Raw genomic sequence first — 20,877 nt, 5'->3', positions numbered from 1 at the left:
TGCTATATATACAGTTTGTATGGCTAGAAACTTAAAGCTTAGCAGTAGTAATTACTGAGAAAATGTATAGGTATACTATATTAAAGTAGGTGAATCCTTGAAAGTGTACTGGTTTTTTATTTGTGTGCACTGACGACTGTTTCTGTGGCACCAAATATTAATTATTTTAAAGGGAAGGCCTACCTAGCCTAGCTAGGCTAGAAGAGATCCGGCTAGAATAGTGAGTCTAGGGCCTAAAGACTGTAGGAATATACTATATATAGGCTAGTAGTAATAGGCCTTCCTATTTAACTATAAGGCTAGGCCTAGATAGAGAGGGTTATTAAGTTTTTACCACCTACCTACTAGTACTACCTACACTACATACAAAATAAAGTTGGATAGTTTAGGCCTCTCTTTATTAGTAGGGTTACTCGGCCTGGACCGATCCAGATGTCCAATATGAACTGACAAAATAGATCAAATTAAATACAATTGATTCCACATATGTAAATGTAACAATTCATTTAATTTTGTTTTACAGAACAATTTAGAATCTGGAGAGGTTTAGGACAGCCTTTCTGTCAAATATTTAACATCATGGTAAGAACCATTAATAATGATCATTTTGTTGACGTCTGATGTGTTCACTATATTTGTCCTGTACAGTAGAACCTTCGTTTTACGTACCCTGATTTTACGTTCCCTGGATTTTACGTACGCCTAAAATAACCGATGACGTCATCATTTTCTTACATTGAGGCCGCAATTTAACAACAACAAAGCATAATAAAAATGGCTGTGTGAGGAATTTTGCTGTGCGAGACAAGCTACACACGTGCATTCCCCTACAGCAGCGACTGTTTTTATTGATAGAAAATAAAAGAACATTGATATTTTAATTTACACTTTATTTAAACATCGCACAGCCTGTATATACTGTACTTTTTTAGTTAGGCCTCACATCTTGCCAGGCCAGGCCTAGCTAGTGACCACCTGCATGCTGTACAGTAAAGTAGGCAAACACGGTAGCCTTACAGTAGCTACAATCTCTGAGTATTTGGGGTCAATTTAAGGTCAACCTTGATTTTACGAATCCTGTGTTTTACGTACGCCTTTCGGTCCCGTACCGTACGTAAAATGAAGGTTCCACTGTATTTAATGCATTATGATAGGGAGGTCTGAAAGTATGTTAATATTAATAATTGTGTAATCCATGCTTAATTTAGGAAGCCAATATTTAGTAAATTATTTTATTTTTACTTATAATATTTATAATTTTTTTTTGTTTTAGCCGAAAGAAATACAAGAAATTAAGGATTTCCTTCTTACAGCAAGAAGAAAAGATGCAAAATGTAAGTAAATACTTGGCATATAAACTTTTTTTTCCTATTTCGTGGGGTTTACATAGACTTAAATATTATTGAATATTTAATGATTGTACAGTATTCTAGCCATGGAGAAAGAGAACTGACCATTCTTGCGACACTGGTTACCATCTAGGCTGCAGTGGATGGGCCCTATCTTGACCGGTTCCAGAGGTCCCAAGTTGGGAAAGTCCATTTGCAGGAGATTTTGTCGTGAACCACATTCAATTCGTCGAAAGTCAACACGCGGGGAATCGAAAATCAACACGCGTGTTGTTTACGTCTCTTAATTAACTAAATATGTTACATATACAGTATATACAATATTTACACATAAATTTTTACATAGGTTTATCCATCAGTATTTTTACATTCTTATTTTTTTTATGGACACATCCTCAGTACAAAGAATTAAAAAAATATAGCCTAGGGCTTCTACTTCTAGGCTCTAGCTAGCTACCATTTTAAAACCCAAAAACAATCGAAATAACTATTCCGAATCCGTCTTATGCTACATTATGCGAGTTAACATATTATTTCAGATGAAAAACATTGAGTTTTATATTGTTTTATCCATACGTAATTACACTGGCATTAAAGATATAACATTAAAATGTAAGCCGTTTATGAGCTATTTCGCCGATTTCTTATCGCTGGGAAATTCCCCACTAGCGACATCGATCGAGGAGAGTAGGCCTAGGCTAGAGGCCTAGCGTGCATGCCGGAACGGGTGGATTATTGCTATATAAATAACAAGTTCGAACAAAAGAGCTTACGAAAATCTTAGGTAAATTTTTATTAAACGTAGGCCTACTTGCTTGGCGAATCCATGCCTTTTAAATCATTTAACATGTTCGTATTATCGGATCGTACAGTATAAAACCAAATAAAACACCGCCTCAACAACCTCGTGCGATGTGCGATCTGTTGTTCTTTGATGCAGTGGATCAACATTGGTAGAGTTCATTAATTATGAGGGTGTTTAAAAATGTAATAACTATTAAAAACGTGCCTCAACCACTGTGTAATCAAAGCGTTTATTTAGTTAAAACTTGGATCCTCCCAAAATTGATAATCGCGTATTCCGGTTACCACATGATTGATTCACGGTTGGTTGCACGCTTCTTTTTTTTCTACGTCCAGCGTGTAGTACACCGTACATGTTTATATTATTGTTACGGTTTAACAAAGGCAGTGCATACAAATAAAAATACAATAATAGACCACGGAGAGCTGCATGAATAGACATTGTTTCAATATCCTGCCTCACTTTTGTCTGGTTATTGACTATTGTTGACCTGGGCTGAGCCTGGGTGTAACCGTAAATCAATTTGGCCAAAAATATGGGGAAATTTGAAAATGCGGTAAAAAAGATCAAAATGCGGTAGAAAGCGTCGAGATAGCGGTAGCGTGGTAGATGGGTAGTAAAAGCGGTAGACTTGGGACCCCTGCGGTTCAGCGGCTATTAAGACACTAAATGTACCAGTACTTTGCACTGTTTTGTGTCTTAACACATTAGCCGTCTATTGTACTATGCAAAAGATAAATAATTGATAAATGATATAGAAATCTATAAGTTTATTTTAATGGTGTATTATTGCTTTTTCATTTGAAATATTAGCTGTGAAGATCAAGAAAAACAGAGATAATGTAAAGTTTAAGGTACGCTGTAGTAGATACCTTTACACTCTTGTCGTCAAGGAAACAGAAAAAGCTGAGAAGCTTAAGCAGTCTCTACCACCTGGTATGTATAATTACTTTATAAGTAAATACTAATAAATAAACCAAAGCTCTGAAAAAGTAAGGCAAGCCATTATGATTCAATATTCAAAATGTGTTGGTCTTCATAAATGAAATTTAACTACCATGTAAATAGATTTATTTTTAAACTGCATCCATATTTTTTTACAGCTATGTAATTTTTCTAAATTTTGGATGCATTGTTTGTCTTGTTCAGTTATGTATTTTTATGTAAAGCCCCTTTGAGCATGTTTATTCATGAAAAGGGCGCTATATTATTATTATTATAATGACTTGTTCTGTAAGACAAATAAACATTGAATCATAGTGGCTGACTTTTTTCGGAGTTTGTTTTAACGTCAACACCTTCAAAATACGACTGAAAACCCACTTGTACACAGAAGCATTTCCTGTTTAACTTTGTCAAGTGCCTTTGAACATTATTTTTATGGATACCTGCACTAGTTTGATTGATTGCGATAGAATGATGCATGACTGAATAATGTGCCTCTATATCACTATTTTGTAATGTTTCTATCTGCATTGTGTTTCTTTCAGGTTTACAAGTGAAGGAACTCAAGTGAGGGAACTCAAGTGATTTCATTATGGCATGTAAATAAAAAAGGGGAAGATAAATAAAAACTACTTCTAAGATACAATTCTCTTTTTCTTTTCTTTAAAGCTGTGTTCACATTGAGCTCTGATTTGGTTTGATGGCTGGAGAAAACTAATAAGTTTTTCAGGATATTTTACAGAATTCAAAATGAGTTAGTGTGAATCTTTCACAATTTTTATCTGGCTGCTGAACCATAATCCAGGCCGCGCTCAGTGATAACACAGCTTAAATGTGGTTACATTTACTGCAATCTAGTAGCGTGGGTTGGGTGTCTATAAACTTAAACACAGACTCTTTGAATACACTTATTCAGTATATTTATGAATATTTATTCAAATTAATGACTGAAAAGTAGTACTGTATTTTACAATTCATCATATTATTAGAATATTAAAAGGATAAAAAGTTACACATCCTAAAAAGTCCACCAACTATCACCCTTATCAAGGAGTCGAGCTAGGATAGGAAGATTATAAACCAATCTGTACGACTAAAAGGAATTTAAAATTGAGGCTTATAATGGATATAATGCTTCTAAAAACTTGATGCTAAAATTCAATAGAGCTTCTAAAAACTTGATGCTAAAATAATGTATAATAAAAAACTGTACAAGATAAAATGGTCTCCAATTTAAAAATAAAAGTACTGTATATTACTGGGATAGACAATTCTATAGATGAATTCATATATTTAGCATTCGTCAAATAAGTTAACACTTGCTAAGCAGTCATAAAAACCATCGTATCGTTTGGCATTGTCCATTGAACACAAGTGGATTGTACTAACGGACTGTACACCAAAATATGTGTGAAAAAATTTACTATAGTAACTATCGTCCAAGTATTCCATGCACAGTGCGTCCATATCTGATCGCCGCAACTTCACTAGGGTCATGTGAAGATTTGTCTGTTTACGCGTTCCAGCAAGATTAATCCCAGCCTCTCGGAATTTGTCCTGCAATCTGTTGATAAATGTATAGAGGGCAGGCTCTTTGTTGGGAGGGCTGAAGAGTACTCTCTCGTAAAAATTACCAAGACCTTGGAAACTGAGTAAGAGACTTGGTGGTAGAAGACGAGCTGCTTCTTGCCGTATTTCTTTTAAAACCTTCAATGCTGCCATCTTTTCATCGTGGCTGTCAAGCCTCATTGTACACAGGGTGATATGCAGGCTGTCCAATGTTGCACAAGCTGCTTCCAACCCCTTAGTGTTCTCTGTCACTGAATCCTGAACCATCTTTACATTTTTCAAGATATCTTCGTCATCAATTCGAATTGCAACGAAGTAATTTGGTTCATTTTTGTTAATTTTCTTTACAATTTTAATTTGCGGTTCTGTCTTAGAATTCTGTTCCACTTTGTCTGCTTTTATATCTTTATCTGCTTCTTTTTCATCTTCTGCCAAACTTTCTTTCTGAAATTTCTTCGCAACGTCCGCTATAGTCAGTTGACTTCCTGTAGACCCAAACACATTGTCAAGACGAACACGTTTATCCCAAACAATTTCGTCGTGGTATTTGAAATATTGAATGCGATGTCTTGGGATCGCTAGCGTGTTGAGGTCAACGGTTGCGATATCAACCCAACTGAAATCATCAAACGGTTGCTCAAGTACACCTAGAAAACGATCTAAGTAACCAACAATGAAATGACTTGACTTCAATTCAGGGTCCCACTGAATACGTGAGATAACATCGCATGCAGTTTTCATTGGTGGTTTCTTCCCTCCAACTTGTTCCTCTTTTTGACCTTCCACCTTTTTCTTTTCCTCTCCATTTAACTCGCTCTCCTTATCTTTATTCATTTTTTTCTGTCCTGGGTGTAAATTTTTACACTTGGTACCAAACCGACATTTTCCTTGCTGGAAAAACGGACAAACTATTTGACAATCTTTCACGTCATCTGACTTCTGTTCTAAAACTCTATGATAGTTGATGTCCATCTCGTCTAGTGTGTCCTTAGCTGATTCAATCAACGCCAACATCATTGCTGTACCTTTCATATCTTTTGCAGCTGTGTACATATTTTGTAAAAGAATCCCTGTTTGGTTTTCAGTTAAGCTGAATGTTGCTGGTATTATGTCAATCAATGGTGGAACATCTGGATATGCCTCTACAAAATAAAAACAAAATATACATTCTACTACATAATTTGACTCCAAATAACGAGAGGCAAATATGATTCAACGTTATATCTTCTGCTAAGATACTTAATTTGATAGAAATACAGATCTATACAGTTTATCAACATAGTAGCATTGAATGCATTTTTTGGTTGGTTAATTTCTAATCATAATGTATTGTATTGTGGATGGATTGTAATGAATATTCCAAAAATATTTATTTGATCATCAGGAATTATATTCTACATATTATATATTAAATATATAACAATTCACCAGATATTGTAATCATAATCCAAAGCTAATATGTTTCAATATGGTCAGTACAGTTTGTGTTTAACTATTTTGATCGATGCTGATTTAAATGGGAATACTGTAATATGACGTCATTAGTAAGTACCTTTCATTCAAATCATTATTAATGTTGTGTTAAAACAATTGCAGTAACTTACGGTAATTATAATGCTGATTTATATTCACTATAAATTCATTTTATGACGATATCAACATAATTTTACGGGAAACGTTCATTTATAAGGGCAGCAGCTACCCACCATATGTAAACAACTTTTAAAAACTTACCCTCCATATGTAAACAGCTTTTAAAAACTTACCCTTTCAACAAATATGTTCAACCACGATAAACCATCCAGGACCATATTCAATTCAATTGAGATCCATATATTTTATGGCCTGTCATTCTCATTTTTAATTGCTCTTTTTATTTATCTATTTCATAGATTACTTTTATTTTATGCATTATGCACTTTTATTATTAAAAACTTTATTTTTTATTATTAATTTGGGATTAGTCAAACTCTTCCAAATTGGGAAATGATTTTTTTTTTAAATTACCTGTTATTGAGAAAGAAAAAGTCACTCCGAGATTGTTTGGTTTTATGCTGATCTCTTTACAGTACTCCCTCCCTCTGTTTGATATTACATGGATTTCATCTGCAAATATAGACTGTAATGCTTCTATCTCATTTTCCTGATACTCCATCTGAGAAGTTGATCTTGCAGTAGATCCTGCCATCATTGCTAAAGTTTAGAAAATAAGCATTTTAAATATGAGATTTTGAAGATCAATTTCGCATAAAAATAAGATTGCTTACGCTACCTCAAATTTAGGAGGAAAAACAGCTCTAGGTCCCAAACTGTATAGGTAGTAGCCTACCTACTTTTACATACTAATTACTGCTATAATTTAAGCCAGGCAGTTGTAATATATAAACTGTTCTAGGCTAGTAAGTAGTAGTACTAGTACTACTCTACTTATTTCCTACTCGATCTTAGCTAGCGCTAAATTATTATTATACAAAATAACAATAATAGTTATACTGTACTTTTATACTTGCGTGTTACAGATGGTAAAAATGTATTTTTTATTAGGTTAGCCCGATATTTATAGGAGATATGTTATTTTGAGACTCATCATTTCAGGTTGTTGTGTAAGGTCTGCGAGTCAAGAGTAATGTTTACTTATGACGTCATACTTTAAAAATTCATTCAAGCGAATCAATATAGATAGATGGCGCACGTGCACGATCCAAAACCGACACAGTACTGTATCACACTATTGATATCCAGAGCGGATAAAACCTTTTAAACATTTTTTTTTTATAATTGGTCATAACAAAAAAATCATTATAATCTAGATTTTGAGCCTTATGTACAGACAATGGTAAACCCAAACTGTATATCTGCTTATTGGTAATAGTTATTAATAAATAAAAATTGCCCAACTCTCAGCAGTGGCTCTCATGAAATGGAAAGTGAAGCCCTTTTTTCCACAATTCAATTCATTATTGAACATTTTCGCAGTCACATCCACCCATAGTTTGGAAAAGAAGGAGGATGGGAGAATATAGTCTATGATATTATGATATAAATGTTTTGAATATTTTATTTTTTAAATATTTATTTTATTTATGAAATTTAAAGTAAAAAAAGACCCCGACATTAGTGTTGTTTAGTCAAATAAAGAAAGAAAACGCATATAATGTTACAATAAATGTGTTGCATATTTTATCATTTAAATGTTTATTTATTTTGCTTATGAACAAAAACCCGACATTGTTTAGTTTAGTCGGTCTCCATGACAATCAATCTTATCTTATCTTATACTATTCATAATCATATAATAATGTCACAATAATGTTTTTATGCGGATTTTAACTTATTTGTGGTAGAGAAAAATTAATGCAGTACTGTATAGGCTTAGATTAAATTTACCATTATTATTTATAGTCTAATTAATAATATATTTTTTAAATAAATTACCGGACTTTCTAAGTACGGACGTCTACTACTGTACTTAGTACGACGTGTGACCGACTATAATAGCGACCTCTATATCTAAAAAATCGCTGTTACAAAAACACAGTGCACACACCGTGTCAGTTGTTTCGCACCGCCTTTGAGCAGTACGATACTTGTGTACTTACACGTAGTAGGAGCCTAAACATACTTTTCATCTTGTGTCATGAAAGTAGTTCCATTTGTTTGCCTAGAAAAGTATGGCGATGAATGGTGTTCGCCACCGTTCTCCATTTCGCCTCTGTTTTCGGTACAGGTTCATCCTCTACACGGCTGTGTTAATTCTCTCTCTACAGTTCATTTTCTACCTTAAGTTTTCAACTTTAGATAGCTCTGATTTCGACGGTCAGAGGAATGTGCACGAACGTGTCAAGCGGGACCCCGAGCTTGAGGGACCATTGGATACTAGCAAGAACGACCGTGATCGTAGGCCTAAACGTGTATTTCCGGCTTCAAGTAAAGTAAGTATTAAGTTCTTAATATATTATGCAAACATAGTCTAGGCCTACTAGGCCTACAGTTTTTATACTCAAATTGGATCAACTGCCGTTTTGGCTCCGGAGTTTTTTTTTAGGGTTATTTCATTATTAAAGTGGGGGTGTGTGGTTATGAATATTGTGTGCAGGTACGTGAATAGAAATGACATTGAGAGCCCTCTTCTGTCAGTTGACTGGTTCCCGGTCTACCGCCTTGTAATTGACTTAATCATGATCGAATTCCAACAACTTAAGAATAATACAATATGTTTACATAATTATATAACAATGTAGATCTATCTAATAATGTTTTTATTTTTTTGCAGATAAAGGAGGATCATCAATAAAATAAAATGATAAAAATTCCAGGCATTTAATATACGGTTTACTGATAAAATATAATGTACCAATGAAATAAACCTGGTGTTCTGAAACATATTTTAATAACTTTTGTCGGCCTAGCGCCTATGTGTATCTAAATCTATCTAAATAATTAAGTTAGTACAGTATAAACAAATAAAGGGTTAGGGTTATGTATAATAAAACGATAGAAATGAGACATTATCTAATAATGTCTTTATTTATTTTTTTTTCAAATTTTTATAGTTTTAAAATTCAAGTACCGTTTTTATAGCGTTATGTATCCTGTAAATGCTAACCTAAAATTGTTATCTGAATGTTTCTTTTTACGTTATAGAAATGTAATAAAATAACGGTTATTAGTGAACCTAAACATTAACCAAACACTAACGTTAGAAAACCACTATGTGATTGCTGGACTGCCACAATGGAACAATAGACCTAGGTATGTTAAACAAAGAAATCACGTCAAAGCAGGGTGGGGACGGAATTTTAAGACAAAGGCGTTCTATACAAATGCAAATCTGGTGGTGGAATACAACATGATCAATGCTGACAGAAATTCACATAAACTCTGCAGTAAAAAAAATGTAGAAACATTATTTGCGTATTAGATCACTATATAAAATGTTCAGCTTGTTTAATTAATATACTGTACAATAATAACCGTACTATGATTTTCTTTTTTAACCTGTTTTGAACGTCTCTTTTATCTACTACAAGGAATAATTTCGCCAGTGTGGCATAGCAAAAAGCTATACAAAACAACCTTATTACTACACATTTCGAAAATTGTGTAGCAAAAAATACAATACAAAACTATGTTTCTCGACTAAATCAGTTTGATTAGCAATTTTGCTAAAATGTTGAAATGAAATTTTTCACTGTACTACAGACTCCCACTTGTAATTTTAATGCTAGTCGATATATGATTTCTGTACTGTACTTACTGTTTATTACAGCTCATACATAGTTGCTATTCTCTTGAGGCTCAAGACGACCAAATAGACAGTTTGATATCCAAGTACAACTTGTAACTAGAATTTAATTCGTCACTTTGACGAATTATAGGTGATCATTTTTATCATTTTATTGACATTCATATTTTTTAAACATGCACCTACGTTAACATACAATCGGAAAATGTTGATGTATGCCATCCTATTATACGCTTATAGTGCTTAGTTGTGCCTATTATATGCCATATACAATATGTACAGTATATACTGTACTGTGTATATCTATATACAGTGTAGCATAGGTGAAATTACGGGACCCACATCATGTTCTAATTTTTTGGTATGATGACGTTGTCAAAATAAACTTGAAGATAACAATATCGAAAGATAATGAATTGAGTAATAAAATATAACAATTGGAAGAAAATTTGGCACGTAGAAGGGCGGTGCGCGCTATTTAAAAATTGTATAACTTTTACGAAAGCGATGAAAAAAATACTTTTTAACTTCAACTGGCCATACGGTAACGTCACAACATCCAATAGGCTTAATTTTTATATGAATTAATATAAGCTTCGCTTGACGACGTTACACAAATGTCAAAATGTTAACATAGTTCACAAAATGTTATGTTTGCAAGTTTCAGAGAAAAGCGTTGCACAAAAATCATACAGAAAGAAAGAAGAGAAATAAAAAGTTGATGTTGATGATGATTTCGTACAATCACAAGAGGTTATCAGCAACTTCGTTGCGGATAACCAATAAAGATTTGATACAATAACAATAGGTGATCATTTTATTCTAAATGATCACCTAATTATGAATATTAAATTCCTGCTTCCAGACGACGTCACACTTGTGTTTAATCAGACCTTAAAAAACCTAGTATTTGATTTTCTTTACCAAAATGATTATATATTGTACCGTTACTACTGTATTATTCCAACACGTAATTGCTATTCTCTCTTTCTCTCTCTCTTTTATTTCTAGGCGTTTTTTAAAGATAAATCAGTCCTTAAAAACCTAGCTATTTTGGTTTGAAATAATCATAACCTATTGAATTCCAACCTATTGTACCGTTATGTTGATTTGTTAAACAGTACAGTACATAAAATTTCATTAAATTCAATCTTCAATTTGAATTTGAAGTGTCTCATTGAAGCTTACAATATTACATAATAAAGCATAACAATATCACTCATGCCGACATGGAGCTATGTATACAAACTAAAATATGGCACATGTATATAAACCAAGATCAGTTGTCTTCAAATCACTCATTTTTCGAAAAACTTTCAACTATATTATAGGCCTACAACTCCGATATTTTACTGCGTTCTCGATTTGATTTTACTGCGATTTAAACCAAGGACCATGCTGCCGAAGATAGGACCACATTTGTTTAATGGATTTGATGACTACCTGGACTTTTTCCAACGAAGGGGTTTTTATCCAACTGCCAAGGATTGCTCGTACTGTAATGTACCAATGTACATGTCTACTCATAACCGTAAGTGTTCTCATCAATAATTATTATAATTACATTTAAAAAACGTAATTTAAATATTTATAACCTGTACCATTATATGTATACTTATGTCTTTATTATAACCTGCATTTTATGTGCAATTATTTAGTAATTTTATGTACCATTTATTAAGTTACTGTAATGTAAGTTAAGTAATTAATTAATTGTAAGTAAATAATGATGTAATTTTATAAAAAAATATTTATATTATTGAAATGAATTTCTAAATAAAAATACATTGTCAATTTAATTTTGTTGTTGTTATGTTTGGTTTATTTTTGGCTATCCTATGTATTATGATAATTTTGCTATTCTATGTATTAGAATATTTATTTATAACAGCATATCAAAATCTTTTAATAAAGAAACTAAACAAAATTTGTAAAAAGTATACATGAATGATTTGCATTTGTATAGAACGCCTTTGTCTTAAAATTCCGTCTCCACCCTGCTTTGACACGATTTCTTTGTTTAACATACCTAGGTCTATTGTTCCATTGTGGCAGTCCAGCAATCACATAGTGGTTTTCTAACGTTAGTGTTTGGTTAATGTTTAGGTTCACTATAACCGTTATTTTATTACATTTCTATAACGTAAAAAGAAACATTCAGATAACGTTTTTAGGTTAGCATTTACAGGATACATAACGCTATAAAAAAGGTACTTGAATTTTAAAACTATAAAAATCAGAAAAAAAATCAATAAAAACATTATTAGATAATGCCTCATTTCTATCATTTTATTATACATAACCCTAACCCTTTATTTGTTAATACTGTACTAACTTAATTATTTAGATAGATTTAGATACACAAAGGCGCTAGGCCGGCAAAAGTTATTAAAATATGTTTCAGAACACCAGGTTTATTTCATTGGTACATTATATTTTATCAGTAAACCGTATATTAAATGCCTGGAATTTTTATCATTTTATTTTATTGATGATCCTCCTTTATCTGCAAAAAAATAAAAACATTATTAGATAGATCTACATTGTTATATAATTATGTAAACATTTTGTATATTCTTAAGTTGTTGGAATTCGATCATGATTAAGTCAATTACAAGGCGGTAGACCGGGAACCAGTCAACTGACAGAAGTGGGCTCTCAATGTCATTTCTATTGACGTACCTGCACACAATATTCATAACCACACACCCCCACTTTAATAATGGAATAACCCTAAAAAAACCTCCGGAGCCAAAACGGCAGTTGATCCCTAAAATTAAATAAATAAATTATAGAACTACTTTTATTTTATAAAAATAAGGCTTTTTGGTTAATTAGGACTAGGCTAGGCCTAGGCTAGGTACAGTTAAATTAAGCAACTGCATGTTTTAAGTTGAAGCAGTCTGAATTGGCACCAAATTTAAAATAAATGTGTTTTTGACTTTTGCATTACCTACTCTAAATACTAGGTCACTGAGTACATAGGTTGCAGTTTAGTTTTGTGATTGGTTAAAAACTTTAATAAAAGTAACAACAAAGAATTTTTATATAATATATTTTTCGAAATGCATATAACATTCAGCATTTCACATTTGTTCGGCACTGTCTGGACGCTGAGAGCGGGTATGAATGATTCTGTTTTTAATAAAATAAAAGTGCTTGTACTGTGAGATGTTTATACACAGTGATACAATGATTCCTGAATCTGTGTTAAAATGTCAGATTGCATTTTTCTGTGATGTCAATTAATAATAACCAGAGCCTAAAAATCTTTCATACCTTAGTACGTTCACGCATACGCTGTAAGACTGGCAAAATAAGGTAAAAATGATTCAAGCGTCGCTGATTACAGCCGTAGCATTAGTTAAGATGGGTATGTAGCTTTAGCTTAACACTAAGGACGTCGCATACTGAGTTGCGTTAATAACGACACTGCCTAGTTCACACGCAAGGCGTCGGCTACACTAGACGTACGCCATGGCTTACGCTGTACATTACGTGTGAACTAAATGTTGCCAGGTATATGTGAGATCTGCACTTGTGAGATAAAGTAGTTACAGTATAATAAGGGAAACTCATTCTGTAGTGTAGTCTGTCTACCAACCTTTCCTGTAACACAGTTTCATTTCTTTCACCCTTTATTATTTTGAAGGTCAGTGTGTAATCTTTTTAATACAATATTGTAATTGATTGTGCAGCAAAAACTAAATCTTTTGCTGCACACACCACTAACAGACTGGAACATTTCTTTATTTCTAACCTTTGAATACACTTGTAGTTAACACTCCCCTCCATTTAATTGCTTTAATATTTAGCTGCTTTTGACCTTATTTGACCTTATTTGACCTTTTTCTTTTAGTTAGTTATACTGTGCTATAGACTTAATTTTTACTGAAGATATAACATTTTGTTATCACCATGACACTGTCTGTTTTACCATGTACAGAACTGTCAGGGTGATAGTTGAGAGTAGACATTTTTAGGTTCATTTAAGTCCCATTGGTTTTGTGCTTAAGTGCATATGTGACAAACTTTTAGATGTAAGTGGTTGGATTGTACAGTAATTTGCTTATTAGTTACTGTAATGTTGATTTTACTGTACTTTTCTTGACAGCTGCGGAACATCATCCGGTCGGATCTTTAAATACCAGCTTTAAAAAACTCTCCCAGGGTTTCTGTCGGTTCATCCTGTATACTATAGTACGTACTATGTACTGTCATAGTTGAATGCACTTTGTAATGTTGAATGTGAATTCAGGACTGAGGTAATGTTCCTTCACACTTTAAAAATATGGGCTTGTTGTAAGAATTTGATACTGAATTTGTCAACATGCTTATTAATTTGTGGTCCTGTATTTATTTAGGTTGGGTTTAAGTTAAAAATATAGTGAAACAGCTGGAACATGTCTAGCCCTAGTACTGTAAATTGTTTATTTACAGACACACTAAACAGGTCTATTCATAGCCATTAACAATAGATTTCTGCTTGAATGTTCACCTCACTAAATTCAGTCTATTCTATAGTAGAATACTCAGTGTACTGCTGTATTAGTATCTGTATTCTTTCTACATTACTACAGTATTTAATACCCCATGTTTGAGAACACCTGTATTTACCTGTAATATTATGCAAAACAACTAAAAAAGCACTGCCCTCAACATTATGCATATTATTACCAATCAATCACAGTAATTATCTGTTCTTTACGTTAAACCATTCATAAAAACATTTTTTCAAAAATCATAGTAATGTTTTAAAGAATTCCCAATGTTTATGGAACACTGCAGACAGAGACCAGGTCACATGGAAGTTATGTTTGACCGTTTTCAAGGAAGCTATTTGTCACTCGCTTCCTCTCGTACAATTTTTGAAATATATTTTGTAAAAATTCAAAGCAGACATGAAATTGGTTGTTTATAAATAGGTTAGTTTTTTTAATAGATAGTGTATCCTTATATTAAAACTATTTAAAATGATTGTTGAATCTGTAAATTGCTGAACGGTTCTCACCTGCAATAAATAGTACTGTAGTTCCCAATAGTTTTGAAGAATAAAGTGCAACATGTGAAAATCACTCGATCAAATGTAATGGAATTTAACATTATCATCATCTCATTGGATGTTCTTACTCTGTGAAACCAAGTAAAGAAACCAAATTTGTACAGATAGTTTCAATACCATATTGGAGGAATCAGAACTTATACAGTAGATATCCTATCTTTTGCTGCTGGGCCTCACCTGAATCCGCCCTGTGGAACTAGTTCAAACTACTGTACCTAAAATGTACTTGGTGCTGTTTAAAAAAAATTATTGTTCTGATAGTGTTCAGTACATACTGTACAGAAGATGTGTGAACGATTCTAAACTTTTAAATCTAAAGCATGGAGAAATATTAGGATTCCTCCATGGTCTAAGGTTGCTATTCATAGCAGAAGAGACATTTCCTTTAGGCCCAACATGTAGATACTACTACTGTCACTATCAGTAACCAATGATTTCCTTCCTAGGCCCAAAGGTGACCTTGAAGTAAAAAGACAGCTGTGTTATACAGGTAGTTATACAATTACATTGTAATCAATCAAAAACAGTCTTAAAATAACATTAGTAGGAAATAAAAAACATACCTTGATTGTCCTTTTTAAACCCCTTTTGAAATCATTTTTCTATGTATGTACGTAAAGTAAAAGTATTTAGTTTTTAGTGGAAAATGTTATTTCTGTGTTTTTAGCTCAACTCAAAAAGATCTTGTCAAATTTGAAAGATAAAAGAGAGAGATTAATATTATAAACACTGTTGTAACAGTAGGCCTATTTTAAAGTCAACTTTGAATCCAGGATTTTTAAATTAAAGGAAGGGAAGTGAAAGGGTACATTATAAACTGGCCTAAACATTGTGAACAATGTTGCATTGTATTTTCAAAATCTTCTGCCTATTTATCAGTTTGAAACTGATGTAACAACTCTTGAGATATTAAACTCAACTCACTAATTATATTGATTATAACTAAGCCATGAAGAAATAAGCTCCATTGTATAACATAATGTGATTATACAGTAGGTTGTTTTAATTCAACCATACACATTCATTTTCTTTTGACGATTAGTTCTGATGATCCCTGTGAGATTTTAAACCACTTCTTTAATTATACTATGGAATAATATTAATAATATTATTGATTATATACTAAACTTAAGTCCATTATACTACGGAGTAATAATATTATTGAGTATATACTAAACTTAAGTCCATTATACTACGGAGTAATAATATTATTGAATATATACTAAACTTAAGTCCATTATACTACGGAGTAATAATATTATTGAGTATATACTATTAAAACTTAAGTCCATTATACTACGGAGTAATAATATTATTGATTATATTATACTAAACTTAAGTCCATTATACTATGGAGTAATAATATTATTGAATATATACTAAACTTAAGTCCATTATACTACGGAGTAATAATATTATTGAGTATATACTAAACTTAAGTCCATTATACTACGGAGTAATAATATTATTGAGTATATACTATTAAAACTTAAGTCCATTATACTATGGAGTAATAATATTATTGAGTATATACTAAACTTAAGTCCATTATACTATGGAGTAATAATATTATTGAATATATACTATTAAAACTTAAGTCCATTATACTACGGAGTAATAATATTATTGAGTATATACTAAACTTAAGTCCATTATACTACGGAGTAATAATATTATTGAGTATATACTATTAAAACTTAAGTCCATTATACTACGGAGTAATAATATTATTGAGTATATACTAAACTTAAGTCCATTATACTATGGAGTAATAATATTATTGAGTATATACTAAACTTAAGTCCATTATACTACGGAGTAATAATATTATTGAGTATATACTAAACTTAAGTCCATTATACTACAGAGTAATAATATTATTGAATATATACTAAACTTAAGTCCATTATACTACGGACTAATAATATTATTGAGTATATACTAAACTTAAGTCCATTATACTACGGAGTAATAATATTATTGAGTATATACTATTAAAACTTAAGTCCATTATACTACGGAGTAATAATATTATTGAGTATATACTAAACTTAAGTCCATTATACTATGCAGTAATAATATTATTGAGTATATACTAAACTTAAGTCCATTATACTACAGAGTAATAATATTATTGAGTATATACTAAACTTAAGTCCATTATACTACGGAGTAATAATATTATTGAGTATATACTAAACTTAAGTCCATTATACTACGGAGTAATAATATTATTGAGTATATACTAAACTTAAGTCCATTATACTACGGAGTAATAATATTATTGAGTATATACTAAACTTAAGTCCATTATACTACAGAGTAATAATATTATTGAGTATATACTAAACTTAAGTCCATTATACTACGGAGTAATAATATTATTGAGTATATACTAAACTTAAGTCCATTATACTATGGAGTAATAATATTATTGAGTATATACTAAACTTAAGTCCATTATACTACGGAGTAATAATATTATTGAGTATATACTAAACTTAAGTCCATTATACTACGGAGTAATAATATTATTGAGTATATACTAAACTTAAGTCCATTATACTACGGAGTAATAATATTATTGAGTATATACTAAACTTAAGTCCATTATACTACGGAGTAATAATATTATTGAGTATATACTAAACTTAAGTCCATTATACTACGGAGTAATAATATTATTGAGTATATACTAAACTCAGCCCACGAATTTCACGTCGGCAATCGGCAATTGCCGACCTTATTGCCGACCTTAAATTGTCAGAGGACGGCAAGAGATTGCCGACCTAGAAACTAGGCTAGATCCCTCCTTTCAAGCCTCCTAGCAACAACATGGTACTTTAAGGGATCGTATCATTGAAATTTTAACAGGCATATTCACCACCATGTTGTGTTTAGTTAACAAACCATGGAATTAAGATGATCCCTGAATTCACTCAACCATTACATCATTTTGTGTGTGAGCTGCATGCTTTCCTATCAACCAAGCTGACTGGGCACAGCGCTGTGCGCCACAGACCTGTGTAGGGGAATACCCTGTTATGCCAAGCAAGCAACTAAGCTCTGTGTACGGCTAGCTCCAGAACCATGATATTCAGCAATTAATTATCAAATAGAATTTATCTTGTAGATTTTAGTGTTAGGTTTTTATATTTTTTTAAAGTTAATTTTGCTAGTTCTTTTTGCATAACATAGCTAGGGAGGCTAGGCTGGTTTACGATGAAATCGGTCGCGTCTGAAATCGGTCGCGTTTGAAATCGGTCGCGATAAAATCAACTTCCGGTATTTTGTATGGCGCGCCGCTAGAGCAGTATACTTTTGATGATATCGGTCGCGTTTGAAATCGGTCGCGCTATTTTGAGTGGATCGAGCGGGATGCATGCTAGAGCGGGATATACATTTTTCGTTTATATAGATTTAATTGATATTTTTTAGGAACTAGATTATTTATGTGGATATTTTTTACTTGGTAATATTTATTATCAATAAATTAATTTTTTTTGTATTTCACAGGTCTCGGAGAAGGACTGTGTCTTTTCAAAATGGCCATTTCTAAACACGTTTAAATATTATATTAGGCATAATGTTATATTAGGCATATAATAATTTACCTCTATTTATATGTACTGTAATTAATATATTATATAGAGAATATACGTCTGTCGTGTCTTTTATTATGCAAACAATTACGTATGGTTTTTAGGATATTAATAAAATATATAGATAATATGCCGTTATAAATCAATCTACCGGCCTACAGTAGGACTATGATGTACAATGATAGATAAAGGTGAACACGATTCTCAAAGAGGTAATCTGCACTGATATTTAAACATTTAGGCCTAGATTTACTAAACGGCGTATGAATGCGAGACACTGAGTTGCACTTACTTAATTATTTACATTAAATGATTATTATAAATGAAGAAATAAAAGATATTCAAATTAAAATCTATAGTATCGCCGACGTATTTACGTAAATTATATATAAATCATACTGTCAAATTATAGAAACAGTACTTTATTCGGAATTATTATGGATATATAGCAAGCCTGTGAGCTACAGCGACTTTAATTGCTTTTGCTTATCCTTGCCTCCTTAGATTTCCACGTGTCTTGATTTTGTTACCTATATGTTTTAAATGTATTTCGATTTTAAAGGCTAATTAAAGAATGAATGAATGAATGAACATAATCTCATAATCGCGTCGATTATGAGATTGAATCGTTTCACAAAAACACGTGCTGGAGGCCTATAGACGTTTCAAACGTATGGTTATTAGTAATAGACGTCATCTTTATCTCGCCATGGACAACGATCATACGTGTTTTGTCCATGAGTTGACACACTAACAAGTGCGTGTTTTTTAAAAAGGGGAAACCCCGTCAGCAAAATAACGTATTGTTAGAGGAAACAGCTTCACCATCAAAGAAGGCGCATCTCCGTCGATATGGCTTATTCGGGGGTTTATTTCAGTAACTCGCCTTTTAACCATCCCCATATAATGATCATTTTACTAAAAACTATTTTAAACATTAGAAATAAAAATATACACGTGATTTGCCTCAACAATAATCATTATATACTTAATATTATCCTACATAACGGATAGAAATAAAATAAGGTGATCGAATAGTATGTTGTTAACGACATGGATGATATAATCTGCCACATATATGCATAAGTTTAAAAATGGATACGCTGGCTTTACGGACTATATTGTAAAAATTATTGTTTTTAAATAAATTGTTCTCTTTTACGTAATTGTTTGCATAATAAAAGACACGACAGACGTATATTCTCTATATAATATATTAATTACAGTACATATAAATAGAGATATTTTATTTTTATTTCTTTATTCTGATATAAAATCAATAGGATAAAAACACAAAAAAGTACCGAGACGGCAAACTTATTTCCATTGTGGTCCTAGGTAAATTATTATATGCCTAATATAACATTATGCCTAATACGTGTTTAGAAATGGCCATTTTGAAAACACACAGTCCTTCTCCAAGACCTGTGAAATACAAAAAAAAAATTAATTTAATGATTGATAATAATATTTATTAACCAAGTAAAAAATATCCACATAAATAATCTAGTTCCTAAAAAATATCAATTAACTATATAAACGAAAAATGTATATCCCGCTCTAGCATGCATCCCGCTCGATCCATACAAAATAGCGCGACCGATTTCAAACGCGACCGATTTCAAACGCGACCGATATCATCAAAGGTACAGCTCTAGCGGCGCGCCATACAAAATACCGGAAGTTGATTTTATCGCGACCGATTTCAAACGCGACCGATTTCAAGCGCGACCGATTTCATCTGACACCGCTAGGCTCCGGCCTAGCTAGGCCTTTTAGGTTAGCAAGAGGTTTAGGCCTTGGGGTGAATTTTCTATTTTTAGAACTGCCGAGACTGCCGACCTTGGCGAATTTAAGGTCGGCAATTTTTTGCCGACCTTCTTTTTTCTGAATTTCGTGGGCTGTAAACTTAAGTCCATTATACTACGGAGTAATAATATTATTGAGTATATACTAAACTTAAGTCCATTATACTACGGAGTAATAATATTATTGAGTATATACTAAACTTAAGTCCATTATCCTATGGAGTAATAATATTTTTGAGTATATACTAAACTTAAGCTCATTAATGTACTGCTAGATGATAATTAACTTCACAGTTAAGATGTAATTTATGATTTTCCCATGTTTCTGATGGTATTTTTATCTTCATATCGAGGTATTAAAACTATAACATGTATTTTGTATCAACAGTATATATTTTAATTTGTATCAAAACAGTATATATTTTATACAGTAGATCATTATGCACTCATTCAATTCAATTGTTGATACTTCTCCAACAAATATAAAAATAT

At 32.0% G+C, this 20,877-nt stretch overlaps 2 protein-coding genes across 2 annotated transcripts in view; one reads left to right on the top strand and one right to left on the bottom strand.

Annotated features, from left to right (window-relative positions):
- Window positions 1–4,052: 4,052 nt before the first annotated feature.
- Window positions 4,053–7,286, bottom strand: LOC140051853 (uncharacterized). The gene is made up of 3 exons (XM_072097182.1): window positions 7,167–7,286; window positions 6,676–6,861; window positions 4,053–5,810 (listed from the first exon to the last, which is right to left on the bottom strand). Exons 2-3 carry the CDS (start codon window positions 6,857–6,859, stop codon window positions 4,393–4,395), a joined length of 1,602 nt encoding a protein of 533 aa, XP_071953283.1. The 5' UTR covers window positions 6,860–6,861; window positions 7,167–7,286; the 3' UTR covers window positions 4,053–4,392.
- Window positions 7,287–8,255: 969 nt separating this feature from the next.
- Window positions 8,256–20,877, top strand: part of LOC140051844 (xylosyltransferase 1-like) — a 33,607-nt gene continuing 20,985 nt past the window's right edge. Inside the window, exon 1 of the mRNA XM_072097170.1 lies at window positions 8,256–8,600. Within this exon, the coding sequence (XP_071953271.1) occupies window positions 8,340–8,600 (261 nt within the window). The 5' untranslated portion in view covers window positions 8,256–8,339. The remainder of the gene's footprint in view (window positions 8,601–20,877) is intronic.

Source organism: Antedon mediterranea, chromosome 1, assembly GCF_964355755.1.
Source record: "Antedon mediterranea chromosome 1, ecAntMedi1.1, whole genome shotgun sequence".
Lineage (NCBI taxonomy): Eukaryota > Metazoa > Echinodermata > Crinoidea > Comatulida > Antedonidae > Antedon > Antedon mediterranea.
The sequence above is the reverse complement of the archived record's forward strand: the minus strand, read 5'-3'. Positions and strand labels throughout refer to the sequence as shown.

What these genes read in the sequence shown, in the direction of transcription:
- LOC140051853 (XM_072097182.1), bottom strand. Translation starts at nt 6,859, where the DNA reads ATGATGGCAGGATCTACTGCAAGATCAACTTCTCAGATGGAGTATCAG. An exon ending in TTTTTCTTTCTCAATAACAG is followed by an intron (nt 5,811 to 6,675) that starts GTAATTTAAAAA and finishes TTTATTTTGTAG; the next exon opens with AGGCATATCCAGATGTTCCA.